This window comes from Chiloscyllium plagiosum, unplaced genomic scaffold (assembly GCF_037043375.1).
Source record: "Chiloscyllium plagiosum isolate Xiang-an unplaced genomic scaffold, Cpla_swu_hap1 HiC_scaffold_37, whole genome shotgun sequence".
Classification (NCBI taxonomy): Eukaryota; Metazoa; Chordata; class Chondrichthyes; order Orectolobiformes; family Hemiscylliidae; genus Chiloscyllium; species Chiloscyllium plagiosum.
The window spans coordinates 16920205-16939948 of NW_028270175.1; the positions used below are offsets into that span (position 1 = coordinate 16920205).

The 19744-nt window shown below is 42.8% G+C and overlaps 1 protein-coding gene across 1 annotated transcript in view; it reads left to right on the forward strand.

Annotated features, from left to right (window-relative positions):
• The window catches only part of plch2a (phospholipase C, eta 2a), a 156989-nt gene that overhangs the window by 52360 nt on the left and 84885 nt on the right, over positions 1-19744 (forward strand). The window contains exons 5-7 of the mRNA XM_087980397.1: positions 9912-10082; positions 16250-16343; positions 17368-17571. Of these exons, the coding sequence (XP_087836523.1) occupies positions 9912-10082; positions 16250-16343; positions 17368-17571 (469 nt within the window). The remainder of the gene's footprint in view (positions 1-9911; positions 10083-16249; positions 16344-17367; positions 17572-19744) is intronic.

Sequence of the window (19744 nt, forward strand, 5' to 3'; positions counted from 1 at the left end):
AAAGAACTTTGCAGCTTACCCAAAGACAGCTCAATTTATAACAATCAGCCCAAGGAATTAGACTTTATTGCATGTTTATTTGTAAATATTAAAAATGTAAGGACAAGGTGTAATGTGTTCTCCCATGGGTCAATATCTCTCCACACCCATCATTAACTCCATTTGCAGTTGTAGGGATCTTGCTGTTTTCAATTTGATGGTTCAGTTCAATTCAATTCAATTAAAAAAAAAATTCAAGGTGAAGCCCCTTGAGATGATTCTGAGCAACATAAAGTGAGAGGGAAAAGATTTAAAAGGGACCTAATGGGCAACTTTTCACACAGAGAGTGGTGCGTATATGGAATGAGCTGCCAGAGGAAGTGATGGTGGCTGGTATAATCATAATGTTTAAAAGGCAGCTGGATTGGTATGTGAACAGGAAGGGTTTGGAGGGATATGAGCCAAATGCTGGTAACTGAGACTAGATTAATTTAGGATATCTGGTTGGCATGGAGGAGTTGGACCGAAGAGTCTGTTTCTGTGCCTTACAAGTCTATGACTCTATGTTAAGATTTGACATAAATGTAAGATTTCCTTTTCCAGCTCTTCCTGACTCCTTTCTTTTCCAGGTTCCACTCTTTTCTTGCACTCACTTTTCTTTGCTGAATTGTAGATTGATGTGTGTTGGAAGGTGACCGTTCGGCCCATCTTGCAGTTCCTCAAAGAGCTTTCCAATCACTGAGTGATTTTGGTCTCTTCACTGATCTGAGGAACTGCAACAGGTGAACATGGATCCAAAGGATGGGGCAGTGGGAGAAGGTAGACTAAAGGTTAGATGCCTCACCACACCTTTAGAAAGTCTCAAAGAGTTTCACATCCAATGAATAACTTTTGAAACATTGTAACAGTTGCCATGTAAGCAAAGATCCCACAAAACGCAAGTGCAGGTAGAAAGGGGTGTTGAGAAGGTAAAGGACAGAATGAGCAACAGAAGGATACAATGTGGCACATCTTAGATGGAGAGGTAGTTACTGGAGGGGTTAATAGATTGTTTCAAAATCGTCAATCTACATCCTGAAAGATGACACAATAGGGTGAGGAGTTAGGTGGTAATGGCCACTTCTTGTTCCCGTATTTACTCATTATTCTGGTTGCGGTGGATTGGTTTTGAGGTGTCCAATTTTCTAGCACCGTGGAATGAATCCACAAGTATTAAAGTCGCTCAGATTCCTCAGTCCTGCAACCATTCTCCCACTGCAGGGCTTGGAGACAAACACTGTGCTGTGACAGATCACCAATGCAAGCCACTCCCCAGTTCCAGGGCACTGAGGCCAATTCGAACGGCTCATCCTTGCCCCTCACATTGAAAATCCACCTAATTTAGCCCAGATCAGGGATTGGAACCAGTCTTCCTGGTTCAGATGATATGAGCTACACAGGGAAGAATGGATTGCCCTTAATAAAATTGTCCTTGAGCAATCCAGGATGACACTCCAGAGTACTGAGGGAATGCTGCACTGTCAGAGACACCATCCTATGGATGAGACATTAAACCGAGACCCCAACAGCCTACTCAGGTGGGCATTAAAGATCCCTGATGCAATTGGAAGCAGACCAATGAAATCTCAGCCAATATTCAGACCTGAATTAAAATCACAGCAAAAGCTTTTCTGGTCATTAACTCATTATTGTCTGTGGTACCTTGTGCAAATTAATTGCCAAAGTTCCTACGTTATAACAGTGACTATGCATCAAATGTATTTCATTGGCTGTAAAATACTTTTGTATTCCTTGAGGTCAAAAAAGGCACTATATAAATGTAAATCTGTCTCCGAATCTTTGGCATTGTGTCATCTGCAGAGACCAGAATATCTGCATACAGTGAAGCAGACTACACTCATTAAGAAAAGTGATTGTTTCGAATTATTTCTTGAAGTCCTGCTAACTTTCTTGTCTCTTGTGATGTAATACTACTGCAGAGCCCCAGGCAAGCACCAGCTGATTTGCATATACATTAATTTTTGTACTTCGTTAATTGATCATGTGAATCATTGCTTTTTATGAATTTTAATGTGTTTCAGAGGTACATAACATTAAGAGGCACTGAAAGTTTTTAAAGTAGGATTTGTTTGAAAGTGGGAAACCTCTCAATAAGACAGGTATCAGAGAGACTCAGGTGAGGAAGTCACTTTGATCCACAATTTATTCAGCAAAAAAAGCAGCCCCCTTCCTGCCAACACAGCAATTTCATGAAGTGACTGCCAGGTTTATTTCTACTCCTCTGCCCTGGAACAACAGCTGGGAAACACCTTTCTGCGAACATTTCAATTTGCAATTTGCACTGTCCCCTTGCCCCAGGTTTACTTGCAGTTCTGCCTCAGATGTACTTTTACCACACAGTCCCCAGACATTTCCCTCAGCAGTGCCCTCTCCCAGTTGCCTCTTTGCTACAGTCCCTTCCTCATTATTTAACTGGGACTGGGCACCAGCCTTTGAGAATCCACTCTGTACCAGCCCTGAATGACTCCCCTGTGCCATGCTGGCCGGAACAGGCCACAGTGCCTGATGCCCAATGCCCATCCTGACCAAAGTGCTGTGCCATTTGCACAGTGGCATTTATTCAGTTGGTGCGCACACACTGTTCTGCAATGCATGGGCTCTGAGACCAGTAAGATATTTACAAACTCAGGTTTAATAATGTTGCCAGGCGACCTTGGCCATTGCCCTTTGTCAATGTTATTTCATTAAAATGAAAGCAAAGGTAGTGTCTTAATTTTAACTGACCTGGAATTGGTGGGTTTATAAAATATTGACCTGAAGACATTATTCTTGACATTTCCTGCTTTCATCATTATATGTTGCTTATTACTGTAAGGTGCGATGCATAAGATACAACATAAAATAATATTAACTTACCCAGAGACATCATCTCCTTCTTGCTGCCAGCAAAAAAGCATGACAATTATGCTGGGTGGTTACATCATCTTAGTTCTTACCCTTTTCGTCCTCTGTAACCTCTTCCAACCCCTACAACCCTCCCTACCCCTGTTACCTCCTCCAGGCCGTACACTATCTCTGTAGCATCCTCCAGCCCCTGAAACCCTCCCTACCTCTGTATCCTCATCTCCACTCCTATAACCTCCTCTACTTCCTACATCCCTCCCCATCTCTAACCTCCTCCAGATCTTAAACTCTTCCCTACCAGAGTAACTACCTCTAGTCCCGAGACTATTCCCTACCTCAGCATCTTCCTTAAACTCTTAACCTCCTCCAGCGCCTTCAATGCACCAGGATTCCTCCAATTCTGTCCCTTGCATATCCTGGATTTTTCAATCGCTCAAAATTGGTGTCTGTGTCTCCAGTTGCCTGGATTCTCAGCTTTCTGGATCTATGCAACAGGGATGTTGGCGTGGGAATGCAGTGTTGAAGGGACAGGTAGCTGGGAGCTCAGGGTCATGATTACGGACAGAATGGAGCTGTTTTGCAAAGTGGTCACTCAGCCTCCTTTGTGTCAATGTAGAGAAAATAACATTGTGAGTGGCAAAGATGGTAGACTTGATTGAGTGAAATGCAGGTAAATCACTGCTTCACCTGGAAGATGTGTCTGGGGCCTTGGATGGTGAGGAAGGAGGAAGCAAATGGGCAAGTTACACCTGAAATTGCATGGAATGGTGGTGTGGGGGTGTGGGAAGATGTTGGGAACGGAGGAGATGGGGTGACCAGAATGACCTGGACTGAACAGTCCCTGCGGAATGCTGAGAAGAGAGGGAGGAGATTGTGTGCCTGATCGTGGCTCCCTGTTGAAGGTGACAGAAATGGCGGCTTACAATCCTTTGAACGTGGAGGTAAGTGGGGTGGTAGGTGAGGACCAGAGGGACACGATCACCATTGTGGGAGGGAGGGAAGTGGTGAGGACAGAGTGTTAAGAACAAAGCTGAGGGCCCTGTCAACCACGGTAATGGGGAGAGGACCTCTGTTCAAAGGAATGGTCACAGTGGTGGAGGCAATTGGAAAAAATATTCAATATCATGTTGTGCCCAAAATTATTGAAGTGGGGACACACAGGGATGAAATGGAGACCTTTGCCGAATGCAGAATGTTCACATCAGAGAGCGGGAGGTCAGAAGGGATAGTAAATACTCGACATGTGGTAGGATCAGGAGAAAGGATGGAGGTGGAGGGGAGGAAGGTTCCAGAGGGGTGTCGCTATCTCTGACTTGCAGATACAGAAGTGTCTGAGTGTGAGGTGAGTGTCTATGTGTTCCACAATGTGGGGCCTCTTGAGGATGATAAGCTGGAGAGTTCAGCAACCTGTTTCAGCTGGAAGAGATTACTGAGAATCTGAAGGCCCTTGAGGTGCAGTGGTGGAGTCCCTGCCTCTGAGCTGGTTCAAGTCTCAGGTGCTCCAGACATGTGTCAGAGCATTTCTAAATGGGTCGATTAAAAATATGTTAACGAGAGCTTGATCCTACACTTCATGTGATAGCTTCTCATTACTGGATTGGGAAGGGTGATTGATGATGAGGGGTAAAGTTGCCATGGATTGGGCATGGAAATTTCATCACATGACCTTACACCATCAAAGGCACCATCACCTTGGTTACCTGGCACACCTGTTGTACCCATAATACCTGCCTTCCTCTCGGCCTAGCGGAAAAGCAAGCAGCCTCTTTATTATCCGATAGGGGTTGCTCGACAATTTGTCTGTCAGCACTTATTCCTGTCTGTAATAGATTTTAATGCCCAATCAGTTTGCTCCCAGAGGTTAATCTTTTATTCCCAGAGAATTGGCAACCCATGTTTAAGGAAGAGCCAGATTCTTCTAGCATAAAGTAAGAAGGTGTCAGACAGTAATGAGAGAGTTCCTGTGAAGCTGATGGTGATGACTGAGGGAGGAGTATTAGCCCAGATCCCTGCTCTTCTTCATACGTATACCTTTGGGATGTTTTAATGTCCAGCTGGAACAAGTGAAGGCGTCTAAAATCTAGTCCAATAGCTGGCACTTTCAGCAGTGCAGCACTCTCTCAGCCTCCATTCCAAGCTGTGCTTTGTAATCCTGCCTCCTTTGAATGGCAGCTTGTAATTACATCTCAGCTCATTCATTATGCTAATGAAATTCAGGCTGTTGAGCTGTAATCAAAACTGAGAACAAATTTACGTCCAAAGGCAATTTGGGGTCCATTGATTTGTTTTCACTATCACTTTTTTTTTGTGCTCTACAGATATCAGCTTACTACGGGGTTCCTTTATGTTGTTTCGATTTGCTTTTATCTACCGCACATATTCAAGTGATCATTAACTCCGGCATCTGCACAAGATAATGTCCTCAGTTAGTGCAGAATAACTGCAATTTTCCATTGTCAGAACTGATTTGGGTTATTAGGTGACATTTGGAGTCCAATTGTTGGTTTTATCAGGGGGAAAACAGGAGGTTGCGTTGAGGTTGGGCACCATCCTGGAATCGCTCGCTCACCTTGTCTGGATCTATTTGTTTATGCTCTCTGTTAATTGGTTTGTGGTTTGGTTCCAGTTTGAGTGTCTCTTTGTGTAAATCATAGCCTGTTGTATAATAGGAATATTTTGTCCACCTCAGCATAATAGTGGTCTGATTATGACGGGTTTCCACAAAACTCCTTTTATTTGCACTATAAAATATACAATTCTGTAAGGTAAAAAGTGCATCTCTCTCTGGTACAAACTGTTTGCTCTCTTCTCAGCTTCTGGCATGTGATTGCTGATGTCAGTATGACATAATCCTATATACCACCATCTCATTCCAATTAGATTTATCTCTGGTCCCAGGTGTGATGTGCCCATCTCTGTCTTTGAGAGTATCACCATCATTTTGTCTTCCATCAATTTCTCACTCACTAAGCAATGCCAGTTTCACTTCTCTTTGCCTCCATCTATCTTGCTGCCTCTGCACAGCTCTCTTGCATGTTAACTCAATGCAGTACTGAAGGAGTGCTGCACTGTGGGAAGTGCTTGCCCTCTGATAGGATTTGAAACTGAGAGCCTGCCTGTCATTCTCAGCTGAACGAAGCAGATTCAATTGCACTATTCTATAAAAGAAAAGGCCATCATTTATCCCTCAGCCAGGATCGCTAACAAACCAGGATCATTGTTACGTTGCTGCTTGTGGGCAGACTGCTGTATGAAAATTCACTTCCATGCTTTTTCCCTTTCAGTAGTGACCGTGATTCAAAATCAAAATCAGGACTTCATTAGCTAAAAAGCATTTTTAGGATATCCAGAGGTCATAAAAGATGCTATAACACAAGCCCTGCTTCATCCTTTCATCTCTTCCTCTCTCTGTATGCCTGAATCCTTCTACCCCTCTTCTCTCTGTCAATCTATCTAGCTTCCTCTCCAACTGTCATCCCTGAGTCTACTTTCTCTGTTCATCTTTCTTCCTCTCTGTCCCCCTCTCTCATTGTGCCTGTCATTCTCTCAGAATAATTTTGGTCCATCTTTCTCTTTTTCTTTCTGTTTGCCTTTTCCTTTCTCACTATCGTCGTTTTTCTTCCTTACGTCTCTTTCCAATTCCTTCTCGTCTTGAGTAAGCTGTGGATCTGACCCTATGTGACAGAATGTATGAATCCTACAGTCAACTCCTGCAGTGAGGAGACCTGGAGGAGGTTGACAATGATTTCATCTTTCTAATTAAGGTTAAATTTAAATGAAGAACCCGCTGTGAGGTAGGGCCCTGCCACTAGTTAACACTCCCTGCTCACTGAGACCCAAGATGGTGGATAAAGACCCACATCCTAGCATATCTGCATCACATCCAATGTTGTCAACAAACCAAGCTGCTGTCTGACAGACCCCTCTGTCTGTGTTCATATGCGGTGTCCAGTAGCCAAGGAATAGAGCATCTGTGGTACTCTAATGGTTTCACACCTGCCCCTCCCCCAACCACCCACCTCTTTATTTTACGAAGTTGAGATGCTTCTGTCCAGCCTTGACCTGTTCATTGAAGCTGCTGACCCCTGCTGGTCAGTGCTGGAACAGGATTACACTCAGTACCAGGCTGTCCGCCACTGCTGCCACACTCTACTCACCTGAGAGCACTCGTGTCCTGAGCTGACACTAAACAGGGCATCAGGAGGAGGATGGTATCTGTGGAATTTGACAGAGCATTTGGGAGAGGCAGACCACAAAGCAGCGTCTTGTCTGTTCAGGTACATTTGGCCAAATTCTTTATTTGACCTATGCTGAAAAAAAGGCATGGTTTTGCTGAAATTTTTCATCTTGCACTTGTCAAGACAATTTACAAGAAATGCAAGAATTAGGGGTGCACGGTGGCTCAGTGGTTAGCACTGCTGCCTCAGAGCACAAGGGTCCCAGGTTCGATTCCAGCCTCAGGCAACCATCTGTGTGGAGTTTGCACATTCTCCCTGTGTCTGCGTGGGTTTCCTCAATCAAAAGATGCGCAGGTTAGGTGAATTGGCCATGCTAAATTGCCCATGGTGCATTAGTCAGAGGGAAATGGGTCTGTGTGGGTTACTCTCCAGAGGGTTGGTGTTGGGCCAAAGGGCCAGTTTCCACACTGTAGGGAATCTAATTTACCCAGTAGATTCTTGATGATGGAGGACAGGAACATGGCTCTAAGAGTAAGTATTTTAGGTGTAGGAGGTGATTTCCTTGAATTCCAAGAGCAGTAATCAAAGTTTTATATGCTGTTGCAATTGTTTTAGAACTTTGGGGGGAGAAAAGATCAAAACAATGGCACTTTTAAAAGAAGAAAGATAGACAAAAGGCAGCCACCACTTGGTCAGTGAAGGAGAGAGAGAGAGAGAGAAAGAAACCTACACTGCTAACTGACACAGCAGTGAATCTGCACAGTTACTGCCTTTGCTGTTTGAATTCATGTATCTCTGGACATCAGAGTTAGTGTCTAGGAAAAATTAACACACAGAGAAGTTCCCAGCTGACCATGGAGAAACCTGTGTGGGAGAACTCACAGCACAGGAACAGATAAGTGCATAGATTTTCTGTGTATCCTTGCTGTAAGTCTACAGTAGAGTGGGCTCTTTCTTGATTACATGTTTTGTTGAGCTCTGTCTCTTGATTAAATTTCAAAAATATAAACCATAAGTACCAAGTTATCCTGGAACACTTTTTTTTTACAGAGCAATAAGTCAGTGCTATTTTCTGGGTCTATAGATTGTGAAGGAGCAAAGATGGCCTTTAGTAACAAACTGTTCCTGTCAGATGTGGGAGGTTAGGGAGAGTTTCCACGTCACTGATAATTATGTCTGCAGGAAGTGTCCTTGGTTGCAAATCCTATCATATCACATGGATTGGTTGGAACGGCAATTAGATGCAATAAAGAATTTACAGGAGTTAGAGGGTGTGATGGATGGCAGCTCTAGGAAGTAAGAAAAGCTGCAGATACACTCAGGTAGAAGGGTTAATTCCAGGAACATTTAGAGAGGTAGACAGTTAGTACAGGGGTCTCCTGCGACTATCCCCATCTCAAATAAGTATGCTGTTTTGGAAAATGTAGGGGGTGATGGACTCTCAGGAGAATGTAGCATGAACAACCAAGTTTCTGGTACTGAGAATGGCTCCAATGTTATGAGGGTTCCAGGCAGTTGATGGTGATAGGGACTCTCGAGTCTGAGGCACAGACAGACGGTTCTGTGGCTGGCAGCGAAAAATCAGAATGGTGTGTTGCCTCCCTGGTGCCAGGATCAAGGATATCTCAGAGATAGTGCAGAATGTTCTCAAAGGGGAGAGGGACCAGCAGGAGGTCATTGTACACATTGGAACCAATGACATAGGCATGGAAATGGATGAAATTCTGAAGGGAGAATATAGAAAGTTAGACAGAAATTTAAAAAGGAAGTCCTCAAAGGCAGTAATATCTGTATTGCTCCTGGTGCTATGAGCTAGTGAGGGTAGGAATAGGAGGATGGAGCAGATGAATGTATTGTTGAGGAGCTGGTGCAGGGGAGAAAAGTTCATATTTATGAATCACTGGAATCTTTTCTGGGTAGAAGTGACCTGTACAAGAAGGATGAAATCCACTTGAAATGGTTCAGAAAAGATATACACGGATGTTGCCAGGGTTGGAGGGTTTGAGCTACAGAACGAGGCTGTTTTCCCTGGATTGGCGGAGGCTCAAGGGTAACCTTGTAGAGGTTTATAAAATCATGAGGGGCATGGATAGGATAAATAGAAAAAGTCTTTTCCTTGGAGTGGGGGAGTCCAGAACTTGAGGGCATAGGTTTTGGGAGAGAGGGGAAAGATATAAAAGGGACCTAAGGGGCAACATTTTCATGCAGAGGGTGGTACGTGTATGGAATGAGCTGCCAGAGAAAGTGGTGGAGGCTGATACAATTACAATATTTAAAAGGCATCTGGATGGGTATATGAATAGGAAGGGTTTGGAGGGATATGGGCCAAGTGCTGGCAAATGGGACTAGATTGGGTTGGGATATTCGGCATGGATGAGTTGGACTGAAGGATCTGTTTCTGTGCTGTACATCTCTATGACTCTGTGTCTTTATGGTGAGGACTAGATTCAACAAGATGAGTCCATTTTCAGCAACACTGAAGTTTTGTATGAGCAAATGAATAATTCTTTATTTCTTTGATGCTTTATCCTTCAATCAACATTACAAAATGTTGCTACCTGCCCATTACCAGAACATAGTTTTGTTCAGGAGCTTGCTGTGCACAAATTAGTGACATATTTGCTACATTACAACATAATGGCTTCATTGGCTGCAAAGCATTTTGGGACATTTGGAGTTGTGGAGAACACTATATAAATGCTAGTCATCGCACTTTGGCATTCATCAAAGTATCAAGGTCTTTGAATTTATTAAGTAATTTTCATTTGGAATAGTTTGAATCTTGTAGGGACTGAGGGAACAACTGATAATATGGGACTGTTATAATGACTGTCTTTCTCTCGTTACTAGGAGGCAGACACAGATGAGAACCAAGGGACATTGGACTTTGAAGAGTTTTGTGCTTTTTATAAGATGATGTCCACACGGCGGGACCTCTATCTTTTGATGCTGATGTACAGTAATCACAAAGACCAATTGGATTCTGATGACCTGAAGAGATTTCTGGAGGTGGAGCAGAAGGTTAGCAATTTGAGACAGCATCAATCCAGAGCAAAGTGATGTACTCTTTGCATGAAAGCCCCAGATAGAACGCGGAATGGATTAAGAACATATCTTTGACCCATCCAAAACACAGATTGGATGTAGACTTTGCTTGTTTAATTGTTGCCCCAGGCAGGAGGGAAGACTTCCCCTTTATTCTTCTCACTCTGGGAGCTAATTGAAGCAAGGGGCAGAGTTTGAGTTCAGAGACAGGGGTAGCAAACAAATAATTCAAAGAGAAGAGACAAAGGTGGATTTTTTAACCTCAGTATAAGACGTCTATGCAGGTAGATTGACAAGTATTGGTGAGAAGATGGGATTCATGCTTATTTCTGAGATGGTGAGAGGAATGATCGAGTTATTTTGGTGAGATGATGAATTGGTTTGATTGAGGGATTTTGGTGAGATGATGAATTGGTTTGATTGAGGGATTTTGGTGAGATGATGAGTTGGTTTGATTGAAGGATTTTGATGAGATATGGGTGGGTTTGAGTGAGGGACTTTGGTGAGATGAGTTGGTGTGATTGAAGGATTTTGGTGAGATGTGGGTAAGTTTGATTGAGGGATTTGGGTAAGATGTGGGCAGATTTGATTGAAGGATTTTGATGAGATATGTGAGGGGGTTTTGATTGAGAGATTTTGGTGAGATGGTGAGTGGGTTTGATTGAGGGATTTTGGTAAGATGTGGGCAGGTTTGATTGAAGGATTTTGGTGAGATATGTGAGGGGGTTTTGATTGAGAGATTGGTGAGATGGTAAGTGGGTTTCATTGAGAGGTTTTGGTGAGATTTGGGTGGGTTTCATTGAGAGGTTTTGGTGAGATATGGGTGGGTTTTATTGAGGAATTTTGGTGAGATGGTGAGTGGGTTTAATTGAGAGGTTTTGGTGAGATGTGAATAGGTTTGATTGAGGGATTTTGGTGAGATGGTGGATGCATTGCATCAGGGGTTTTTGGTGAGATGGTTTTTGGGAATGAATTGAAATATTGGTAAAGAAACTGGCTGAACAAACCTGGAGGCCATGTTTCATTTTGAGAAATTAAATTGAAGAGACTGATACTTATAGTGGGACATAAAGTGTGAAAGATGGACTGGCAACCACATTGTGTATTTGTCAGGAAAACACTCACAGAAACAGAAGGATGCTAACAGAGAGAGAGGGAGAAAGATTGATAGGAAGTGACTAAAGCGTTGGTCAAAGGTAAAGGCTTTTAGGGATGTTTTAAAGAAAGATGACTGGTGGAGCAACGGGGCATTTAAAAACTGAATTCAATGGAACTTTGACAGCGCAGGCACGAATGACAGTGAAGGATGATGGGATAGGATAGTGTGTGCTGTGGCAAGAATGTACAAGAGGTCAGATTTAATGGAGTAACAATGGAGGAGTTGTGTGGTTGAATGAAGGTACGGAGAGAGAAAGATACATGTCAAGAAGTATCGACTCTGAGCTTGAAGTTTAAAAGTATGATTTTGGAATATGGAAGTAGATTGAGTCAATGATCAGTCACTCAATAAGTTTGTTTAAAGTTTGGCCTAACGCAGAGTGATGAAAAAGCTTTAAAGAAGGTACTGCCCACCATTAATTTACAATTTGCTCACTATCTCATTGTTCCAGGCATCAATGGTACAGTAGAGTTGGGACTCCCTGCACTGTTATACATGTGGAATATGCTGAGACAGACATTTCCTCTGTGTTTATGGGCTAGTTATATATTAAAAACAGACAGCTGTGTTTACTCTGCCTCTGCCCAATATTTTTGAAGGATAATGTAGCTAAGCTTATTTCCCAAGGTGTTAACATGATAAAATAACAGCTCCTTGAGCTGCCTATATTACCAAATCGAACAGGCAAGTGAAGAGTGAAATTTAGTTCTCAAATCTTTTAATATATTTGAATACCAATCCAACCAGTGTCCTTTAATCTGCCTGCCCCTTGTTTGTCTTGTGGAACCCGCTGGCAGGAATTGCACTGAGGTGATCAGTGAATGGCTGGCCTTTCTTTATTTAAACCCTTATCATCGATGCACTTTGACTGAAATCAAAGCAACTTATTGTAAGTCTTCTTCACTGACTTCACCCTTTCCTCCCACCGACCAAATCAGGTTTTTATACCCTAAGCGTAATTGAGGCCATTTGATATGTCCCTTTCTCCCTCATTTACTAAGATTCCATCTTCCACTAAACATAAGATAGACCTTAATGTCAAGCTCCATCTTGGTCACCCTGAAGATATAGAGTAAACATTGCTGGCTGTGTGCCTGTTTTTAGTGTGAGCACAAGTTTCATTCCTGCTCCTCCTCCAGCCCCAACCTCTGCCTCTGGCAGCACCCCTCTGTTGACTGGCCCCCAGATCCCCACCCTCAGACTTACAATCAAAAAGGGCAGGATTTTGTGTTTTGGCTGAACACCTAAGCCCCAGGTTCAAATGGTGTGCTTGACAACACTTTGCATCAGGAACAGTCACCCAACCTTGATTTGTTCTGGATTTGGCCAGTTGGCGACCAATGTATGTGCCTGCCATCCAATTCAAGATGGCGGATGGACCCTTGAAATTGGAAGGCACATAGGAGTCTCTAACTTTATTGCTGGAACAGCACAGCAGGTCAGGCAGCATCCAGGGAACAGGAGTTTCGACGTTTCGGGCACAGGCCCTTCTTCAGGAACCTTTCCTGAAGAAGGGCCTGTGCCCGAAACGTCGAATCTCCTGTTCCCTGGATGCTGCCTGACCTGCTGTGCTGTTCCAGCAATAAAGTTTCAACTTTGATCTCCAGCATCTGCAGACCTCACTTTCTCCACATAGGAGTCTCTGTCCCTCTCTCTTTCTCTTTCCTTGTCTCTTCCACTCTCTTTTTATGTGTCTCTTTCCTATTCTCATTCATTTTCTTTCTGTGTGCTTCTATCCAACTCTCTGTACCCTCACCCCGTTTTCTGAAGTGAGCCTTACCATTTACACCATGTAGTAGTCTATTAGCTGACACATTTGTGGATGGCACATTTGTCACAAACACTGAGACGTGACCACCTTGGACCTTGACTGTAGTTGGTCAGAATTTGTGGGGTCAGAGAACCCCTTCCTCTGACAACCACTACTGAGGGGTAGGTGGTGCAGAGGTGCCATTCCAAGTTGAGGTCATAGGTTACTGAGTGAGGGGAGGGGAGGAGGATCACCTGGAATTTAAAGTTTTGTTACCCTCCCAAAGATGGGCCATTTTACAAAAGTAGCCATTCCGAGAAAATAAAATTTCCTTCCGTATTTAGTCTTTATTGCGTCACTGCGCCAAGATGTTCCCCAAAACATCTCCATGGAGATCTTGTGCCTGTCACAAGGATCGGTGCTGGGTCCTCTACTTTTTGTCATTTACATAAATGATTTCGATGTGAGCATAAGAAGTACAGTTAGTAAGTTTGCAGATGACACCAAAATTGGAGGTGAGGTGGACAGCGAAGAGGGTTCCCTCAGAATACAACAGGATCTTGACCAGATGGGCCAATAGGCAGAAAAGTGGCAGATGGAGTTTAATTCAGATAAATGCGAGGTGCTGCATTTTAGAAAGCAAATCTTAGCAGGACTTATACACTTAATGGTAAGGTCCTAGGAAGTATTGCTGAACAAAGAGATCTTGGGTGCAGGTAGATAGGATAGTGAAGAAGGCGGTTGGTATGCCTTCCTTTATTGGTCAGAGTATTGAGTGCAGGAGTTGGGAGGTCATGTTGCGGCTGTACAGGACATTGGTCAGGCCACTGTTGGAATATTGTGTGCAATTCTGGTCTCCTTCCTATCGGAAAGATGTTGTGAAACTTGAAATGGCTCAGAAAAGATTTACCAGAATGTTGCCAGGGTTGGAGGATTTGAGCTATAGGGAGAGGCTGAACAGGTTGGGGTTGTTTGCCCTGGAGTGTCGGAGGCTGAGGGGGTGACCTTATAGAGGTTTACAAAATTATGAGGGGCATGGATAGGATAAATAGAAAAAGTCTTTTCCTTGGGGTAGGGGAGTCCAGAACTAGAGGGCATAGGTTGAGGGTGAGAGGGGAAAGATATAAAAGAGACCTAAGGGGCAACTTTTTCACACAGAGGGTGGTACGTGTATGGAATGAACTGCCAGAGGATGTGGTGGAGGCTGGTATAATTGCAACATTTATGAGGCATTTGGATGGGTATATGAATAGAAAGGGTTTGGAGGGATATGGGCCAGGTGCTGACAGGTGGGACTAGATTGGGTTGGGATATCTGGTCAGCATGGACGGCTTGGACCGAAGGGTCTGTTTCCAGGCTGTACATCCCTATGTCTCTATGACTCGAATGTGTACTGACCACACTGCACTCCCAGTGAGGAATTAAACTCAGGCCCCGATCTGCCTGTTCAGATGGAAGTGAAAGGACACAGGCTGTTTGGACCTATTGGCAGGACAGTATGTTCTGCTAAAGCTCAGGTCAGGCACCTCTATTAATCAAAGGCAGATGAGCCATTCATTTGTCTCATTGCTGCTTGCACGATGTTGCTACTATTAATTTGCTTCCCCATATATACAAACAATCTAAAAGTATCTCATTGTGTGAAACCCTGTAAGGAACTGAGGTGTGATGAATTCTTGCACAGGCATTTTTTTTGTGTGGGAGACAGGTACCCTCATGAACCAGATTGAGGTAAAGTTCCATTCATTCATGGGATGTGGGCGTCACTGGCCATGCCAGTACTTATTCCTCATCCCTAATTGCCCAGAGGGCAGTAAAGTGTCAACACATTGTTGTTGGTCTGGTGCCAAACCAGGTAAGGGCAGTAATTTATTTCTTTCCCAAAAGGATGTTAGTGAACCTGATATGTTTTTCCTGACAATCAGCAATGGTTTCATCATCATTAGACTCCTAATTCCAGATATTTGTTGAATTAAAATTCCAACATCTGTCATGGCAATATTCAAACCCCAGTCACCAGAACATTACCAACTCGCTGGATTAACTGCTTTAGCCATAATACCATTAAGCCATCACCCTTCAGTGTCCTTCGCAACAAATGTCAATGTGCCATTATCAAACTGTTGCCTAATGTATGGACGAGAGCTGGAGCTGTAGTGGTAAGGGGCAGAACTATAAAAATACGTTTACAGTATTGGGATGAGGCCATTCCATCCATCTTCTCTGTGTTGGCACTTTACTAGAGCACTCAGTCTATGTCAATATATCAATATTTTAACTATTTGATCTCAATATTGAACATGTGCATATTGACTGTTAACCAGTTGATATCAATATTTACCCAGGGTAAGTACCAATATCTGATCAGCTCTGTGGAAAACATGCCTCTTATTTTCAGAGATTATTCAGAATGTTTGCAAATTCTACTTTTTAAAATTTTTGAATTTTGGTGAAATCCTGCCTTAAATTAGGAAGTTTTCCATTTTAATTTTATGTCAGAAATTAACTGCTTTGGAAAACTGTACAACCATGATTGCTTATTTTGCAGTATACTTTGATTGTAGGTTTTGTTAATATTATAATTGTGCCATCTCCTGTCCTGACTCAGTCCAATTGGAGTTTCCCTCCTCCCACTGTCAGTCCATCTTCCTATCTTTTAGAAATCCAAAGTATTCATTGAATTTTTCCACTCTCCACTTGGATGTCCCCTGCTCCACAGACCTTGGGCCTTCACTTCAGATTCTCCCCTTAAAAAGTTAGAGCAGTGTGTAATGGGTGCACAGGGTTTAATTAGCAAAGAGTTTTTATTTCTATTTTGCTTTCAGAAAATAACATGTTGTGTTAATATATGAGAGTAATTTAAGACATAACCATGATTAGTGTAACATGCAAGGACCTGACAGCTTTGGATGTACAGATTCCTATAGCCCTCCGTGATTGTTTATGTAAGAAACCAGACATAGAGAAGCACAGAGAGCTCTGCAGCTTGCAATCAGCACCCCTGTCGTCAAGAACAACCTTATTATCTTCCTGTCGATCGATAGACCTTAATAGTGTCAAAGCTTCAGTGGCTGTGAGTAATCAGAACAACAACATGGAGCAACAGGATTAGAACCATCCTCTGTGATTAAACATGTCACTGTTTGAGTGGAGAGCAGGCAGTGTAATGAGAGACAAAGCAGGATGGTGAATGACTGTGTGAACCACTCTCATTTCTTGCACTTTCCTCATTAGATGACCAATGTTACAAAGGAACATTGCCTGGAGATCATTGATAAATTTGAGCCATGCCCAGAGAACAGGAAGCAAGGAGTCCTTGGGATTGATGGTAAGTTTGCTTTTTCATCCACCTAATCCTAACACTTACCCTAACTCTAACCCTAACTCTCGATAACTCCGCATTGAGGCTACAGTTCCATTGGCACTGCCCATTCTCTGGTGCATTACCCACGTAGCCATTCCTCATATCTCTGGAGGATGGTGGATGTTAACAGACACGTAGACTCATGAACAGCATCACAGGAGAACCTTGTACCTATCCCAATACCAGCTCACTGTCTCTCTCACACACATACACTCATAAACATACATGCATGATTACATGTTCACACATTTACACTGAGTTTTTCCAACAGGATACTAATTATGTCATTTTTAAAAATAAAACAATGCTCAATGTTTGTCACTGTCATCATCTTACTGGCTACAAACTGAGTTTGGATCAGAGCTTTCCCTGTTCTGATGCTGAATAAGATTGCACATTCTTGTATTGATTGTAAAAACAAATTGCTGAATCAAAAGGAGAAAAAGCCTATCAGCCAATATTTAGAAATAATATTGACCAGGGGAGGAGGCAGTGGGAGGGGGTTTGGGTGTGTGGTGTGTGTAAAACTGGAGCAATGCCATTCCCAGAGGTGTAGTCCCTCACCATGTAATACTCAACTCTGGGTGTTTGATCCAATACAGAGAAGCTCCAATCTCCAGCCTCCTGTTATCTTCCAGTTACTATGTTAGTTATTGATAATCTTACACAAGGATAGGAGAACACCATTCAGCCCTTGAACCTGAGCTGTCATTCAGTCCAATCATGGCTGCTTTCTAATATCACCCCATCCACTTGCCTACACTCCATATCCTGTAATATCCATGCTTAACAACAAAAGCTATTTTTTCATATTTTAAATGACAAATTGAATTAACATCTGTTACCTTTGTGAGACAGAGTTCCTCACTTCTACCCCTCTTTTAATGGTGAAAGGTTTTCTAACTACTGTCTTGAGAGCTGATTTTAGTTAAATCCATTTATCGTTGACTCTTTCATAAGTGCAATGATGTTTTCTTCAATCCCATAGGTTTCACAAACTACATGAGAAGTCCAGCAGGTGATATCTTTAACCCTGAACATTACAAAGTGAGCCAGGATATGACACAGCCTATGTGTAACTACTACATTGCCTCCTCTCACAACACCTACCTGATGGGGGACCAACTAATGTCACAGTCCCGAGTGGACATGTATGCTTGGGTACTACAGACGGGATGTCGCTGTGTTGAAGGTAAGACCAATGATGCTTACAGTCCCTAGGTGGGTGGGGGTGAGAGATACTTCAGCAAAATGCTGCCTTATATAACATTAGGTGCTAGTTTCATTACAGTCTTCACCATTTAACACATCCTTTCTTTTTAAAAAATCTGTCAGTTGTGGCTGATATGCCTCTGATTCAGAAGGTTGTGGTTCAGAGCACACTCCAAAGTCTCACATAATCTCAGCTGACACTCCAGTGCTTTAGTGAAAGTGCAACACTGTTCAAGTTGCTGATATTTTGCAATGCTGTTCGCCCTCGCAGGTGACTGAAAAATTCCTGTGATGAAGAAGTGGGAAGTTCTCCCCTGTGTTTTGGTCACTGTTTATCTCTCAACCAATACCAATAGAAACAGATTATCTGGTCAATAAAATAATACTATTTCTGGGAGTTTTATGTGCACAAATTATTGTTTGTGCTTCATGTTACAACAGTGACAACACTACAATGATGTATTTTCTTGACTGTAAACTACTTTGGGAAATTGAAAGGTATGAAAGGTGCTATGTAAATGTCAGTTTGTCCTTCTCATTTAATCCTAAAGAAATAATTATTCATCACATCCTCAAAAGTTGCAGTTAAAGTGTCTTCAGTTTAACTTGGGCAGAAACAGAGGATCCAAGATGTTACAAAGATCCTATCTGTTGAAAAGCAAGTAAGGGAATGCCTACAAAGCAAATTCATATCAAAGGACGTTACTGTCATAACATTATTGTGTTATCGCCTGACATATGATCCATAATCAGTGACAGTTCAGTCATCACAATGCTTACTACAATGGACATTAATTTCTCCACTAAAGCAGTCAGCACAAAAGGGGTGCAATTTTCTGAAATTAGGGTTATCATTATAGTAAATTGGTAGCAGTTATCTTGACAGCAGCAACTAAACAAGCATTGTACTCTCAGCTCTTTCAGTGACACTGTATATTAGATACTGCAGAAGTGCTGGGCAATATGGTGTATTGCCATAACTGGACTTTCCACAGATAAGTATTCAGAAAAAGAATAACTTTTGCAACAATAAAGGCAAAATACCACAGATGCTGGAATCCTGAAACAAACATAAAGATGCTGGAGAAACTCAACAAGTCTGGCAGCATCTATGGAGAGAAATAGAGTCAATGTTTCGAGTCTGGTGTGACTCCTCTTACCAGGCTCAAAACATCAATTCTGTTTCTGTCTCTCTGTCTTGACAGATGCTGCCAGAATGACTTTAATTATAACCTGCATTTGGAGGTTCACCTTGTTAAAGGAGATGAAACCAGTCCTAAGAACAGCCACCTACAGCATCATTAAGCAGCTGACTGATATAAAATTGCACTACATTTTGTAGGAGAGCACTTCAATTAACTCCTTCCTCTAACAGAGGCCACAGGAAAACAGGGGCAAGCAGTCCGTAGCTGAGGATTGTGAGTGCGACTGAAAGCTATGCTCATCTGCACTTGCTGTTGGTGACGGACTGACCACATTGCATTTGAAGGGGAAATTTGCGGCATATCTGAAAACTTTCTGGGATGTTTTTAAGACTTCAGCAATGTTTAATCAACACTTTTCACAGTAAAACTCTGAGGATGTCGTGTAAACAATAGTGAAATGTCTACACAGAGGCCAGTATCCTGTCACCCTTCATTTACACACGGGCTGTGACCAGCCTGTCAAAGCCAGTCCCAATACTGAGGACACCATCTGAATCTCCTGTTTGTACATTTTTAAAAGTTTTATTAACCAGTACAAATTACAAACAAACAGTTAACATGAATAGGCGTATACAAGAAACAGCAATTTACAGGGGAAAGGGGCAGCAAAGCCAGACCCCAGACCCCACCATTCAACCAGTTCACAGGGAAACAAGGTAACCTCAAATCCCACTTTCCATTATCATGAAGGAAACAATGCTCACAATCACACACAGACAGTTTGATAAATCGAACAATAGAACAGTGGATCTATCACAGAAACCCTTGGCAACAGAGCAAACCATCCGTCCCTCCCAGCGTCTGGCCACTCTAAAGCAGCCCACCCCTAAGCCCCTTCGGGCTCTCGGTCTGCCCCATGTCCCTTCCGGCTCATTCCACCCCATGTCCCTTCCAGCTCCTTCCGCCCCATATCCCTTCCATCTCTCAGTCCACCCCATGTCCCTTCCA